We start from the raw sequence: 2,893 nt of genomic DNA, 5'->3' as shown, positions 1-2,893 counted from the left end.
AACTAAGCCCAAGCTAGAACAACAGGCTAAGAAAGAGGTAAAGGGTCTCAGTCTGGCGAAAGAAAGGGGGGCGCTCGACTTTGGCAAGCTTGAAGAAGAGTATCCATCAACTTCTCAAAAACTGTGCAAGTTGAGTAACATGAAAACTGAACCTCCACCTTTTTCCTTATCTCTCTCACCATTATCTCTGTATTCACCGCTGAACGATGGAAAGGCCCAGGAGGCTTTTCAAAATAGGATGATTGAGAGGTCAGTAACAGAGATAAGCAGCGGCGGAAGGAAGCCGAGACACAGAATGGAGAGACCGCGCAAGAGCGGCACCACAGAAACACCCACCACTTGTCTTAGTCATACACTCCAACAAACTGACAATAGCATCTCCCGGCTCACCGAAGGCTTGTGTGCATCTCAGGCCTTGGAAAAAACAACAGCCTGCTCAAGTGCGTCTACTTATCCGGTTATCCAGCCCCTATCCCAATCGCCACCCTTCTCGTCACAGGACGGTGTACTTTCCAATGAGCCAAGCTTTACAAACTGTTGTGATGACTTTTTGGACTTTCAGTGTCTCAATTTTGAAGGGTATTATCAACCCCAGACAATACTTCCGACCTCACCCTCAGATCTCTGCCCGCTGGAGCCGCCCACTGACCCTTTCAGCAGTCCCCTCTCTCATAGCCCCTCTGATACATGGAACACAGAAACGCCTTACCTTGGCTCTCCCAGCCCAGGAAACAATTTTAATAATGAGGACCTGCAGTTTTTCCCAATCTCCAGTCTAATTTCTTCCAACAGTGACTCTGTTCCCTTAGAAGGGGAAGTGAAGGACACCCCCAGAGACAAAACCCTGCTCCACTCAAACTTCAATTTATCTGCTCTGAGCAATGCCGAGGCGACTGCCATGGATCGCCTGTTGTATAAAACTCCAGGGGGGAGGCCATCGAAAGAAGATCCCAAAACACAATCCCTGCCTTTGGGATGCAGACCTCGGTCATTTGGTGAAGGCCTTGCTGCTGTCACTTCTCAGTCTCAGATGATTTCATCCCAACCCTCCAGTCAGAGTGGCAATGTCAAAGTTAGCGTGGCACAGTCTAAGCCCCAGTCCCATCTTATTAGCCAAGGCCCCTTCCATCGTATGAGCATTCCCAACAAATCAAATTTTTTCCACGTCAATCAGCTTAACGCAGAGAGATTGTCGCAAAGTTGCTCAACCAAGTCTGTCCAGCCCTGTAGAATGGCTAACAAATTTCTCTCTCCTCAGCTATTCAATACGAAAAATCAGACTCAAGACAATCTCTTCAACCTGCAAGAGAAAAACTCGAGTGTTATCCAGAGGGTTCTCAAATTTCACGGAGGCAAGCAGACACAGAATTTGTGTAGCGTGCCTTCTAAGAATGATATGGCTCCAGGCATCCATACACCCCTGTGTAGAACTGTGGGTGATGGTGAGAAGGCCCAACAAAGTCAGACACCGGCTACTATAGACTGCAACAAAGGTCATTTTGCACTTCATGGAATTACCTCAGAAAAGGATATTGTTCATCATAGTTCCTCTAACAATCCTGATAGGTCAACACACAACAACAAAGCTAACTCAGTTTTCTCCCAATCATTTGTTAAAAGTAAAACATCGTCTGAGAAACTCCAGAATACTGATCCGCACGTACTACACAAAAACATTGGTGCGCTACCAAGGTCGTTCTTCTGTCCCAGCAAAGTGTCTGAGAGTTACGGATCAACACAAGGCAAGAACTTAACCCGGGATCGATTGAGTGCTATGACACCTGACAAGCACCAGCAATGCTTTGCCCATGACCCTTTTGATTTGACTTTCTCCTCCGCCTCCCCTTCCATGTCCCAGCACAATATCCACCAAGTATCCCACAGTGCATCTTCCGGGACACCAGCAAACAAGAACGAGTCCTCAGCATCTTTCCCTTATGCCCATCAAGGTCCTCCTTATGTACTTAACTTCAGTGGAGATCATTCCCTGACCCTGGGTCTAAGGGATGGGGCTGAGGGTCTGACTTACTCAGGCTTGGGGCCCACAAACTACACCTACCATTGTCTGATGGAGCCTTCAGGCACACAAGGGAGGCTTGTGCTCGAACCCTGCGGACCCCAGCTCTCCAATGCAGCGGCGTTTTCTCTGGGTGGCTTTTCGGGGCTCAAGAGCCAGGAGGAACATTGTCGGAAGGACGCCCAGCAGCAGTGCCAACCTGGCAGCCACCCTTCTGCCACCCACTACGGACCTTCGACATCGTCCCACTCAATGGGAGCCACCAAACCGAAGAGAGTGAGACTAGTTGTTACGGATGGCACAGTGGACTTTGACCTACAGTACTCTGACTAAAGCCATCACTCACTGGATCAAAGACTAGATGTATATTGTATTGATCAAGGGGATTGTTTCTGCTACAATGTTTTTGTAACTATTGTAATTTACATGATAATAGCAATTTAAAATACGACTGATAATTGGCATTAAAAATACCAGTAATCTTATAAAATTTCGAACATTTTATCTGAATTTTAGAGGACTTGTGAGGGGTTTTATGATACAATTTGCAAGAAAGTATATTATTTATTTTTGAGCTGTCAATAATTAGTTGGGGAATACAAAATTGAGGATGAATAAATTTTAATATGTGAGTAGGACTGCGAAATAGCAATCAACCCCTCTTAAAATCCCTCCTAATGTACTGTAACATAGCTGTGATCTTTATTTTTATTTTTTTTAATACAACAATGTATGGCAGTAGAAACAGGTTGCTGGTATTTGTGCAGATAGGCAGCTTTGTGCCCCACTCTTGAAAAGGATCATGTGATTTTGCCGCACCCTGTCATACCAGTTTACCCCTCGTTTTGTATTTATGGTCTTTTAGCTCACTTATGC

The 2,893-nt window shown here is 45.8% G+C and overlaps 1 protein-coding gene across 1 annotated transcript in view; it reads left to right on the top strand.

Annotated features, from left to right (window-relative positions):
* Positions 1–2,350, top strand: part of kmt5c (lysine methyltransferase 5C) — a gene marked incomplete at both ends in the record, with an annotated part of 16,073 nt that extends 13,723 nt beyond the window's left edge. Inside the window, one exon of the mRNA XM_080010002.1 lies at positions 1,950–2,350. Coding sequence (XP_079866128.1) covers positions 1,950–2,350 — 401 coding nt within the window. The remainder of the gene's footprint in view (positions 1–1,949) is intronic.
* Positions 2,351–2,893: the final 543 nt, after the last annotated feature.

Source organism: Zeus faber, assembly GCF_960531495.2.
Source record: "Zeus faber genome assembly, chromosome: 11".
NCBI lineage: Eukaryota > Metazoa > Chordata > Actinopteri > Zeiformes > Zeidae > Zeus > Zeus faber.
The sequence above is the reverse complement of the archived record's forward strand: the minus strand, read 5'-3'. Positions and strand labels throughout refer to the sequence as shown.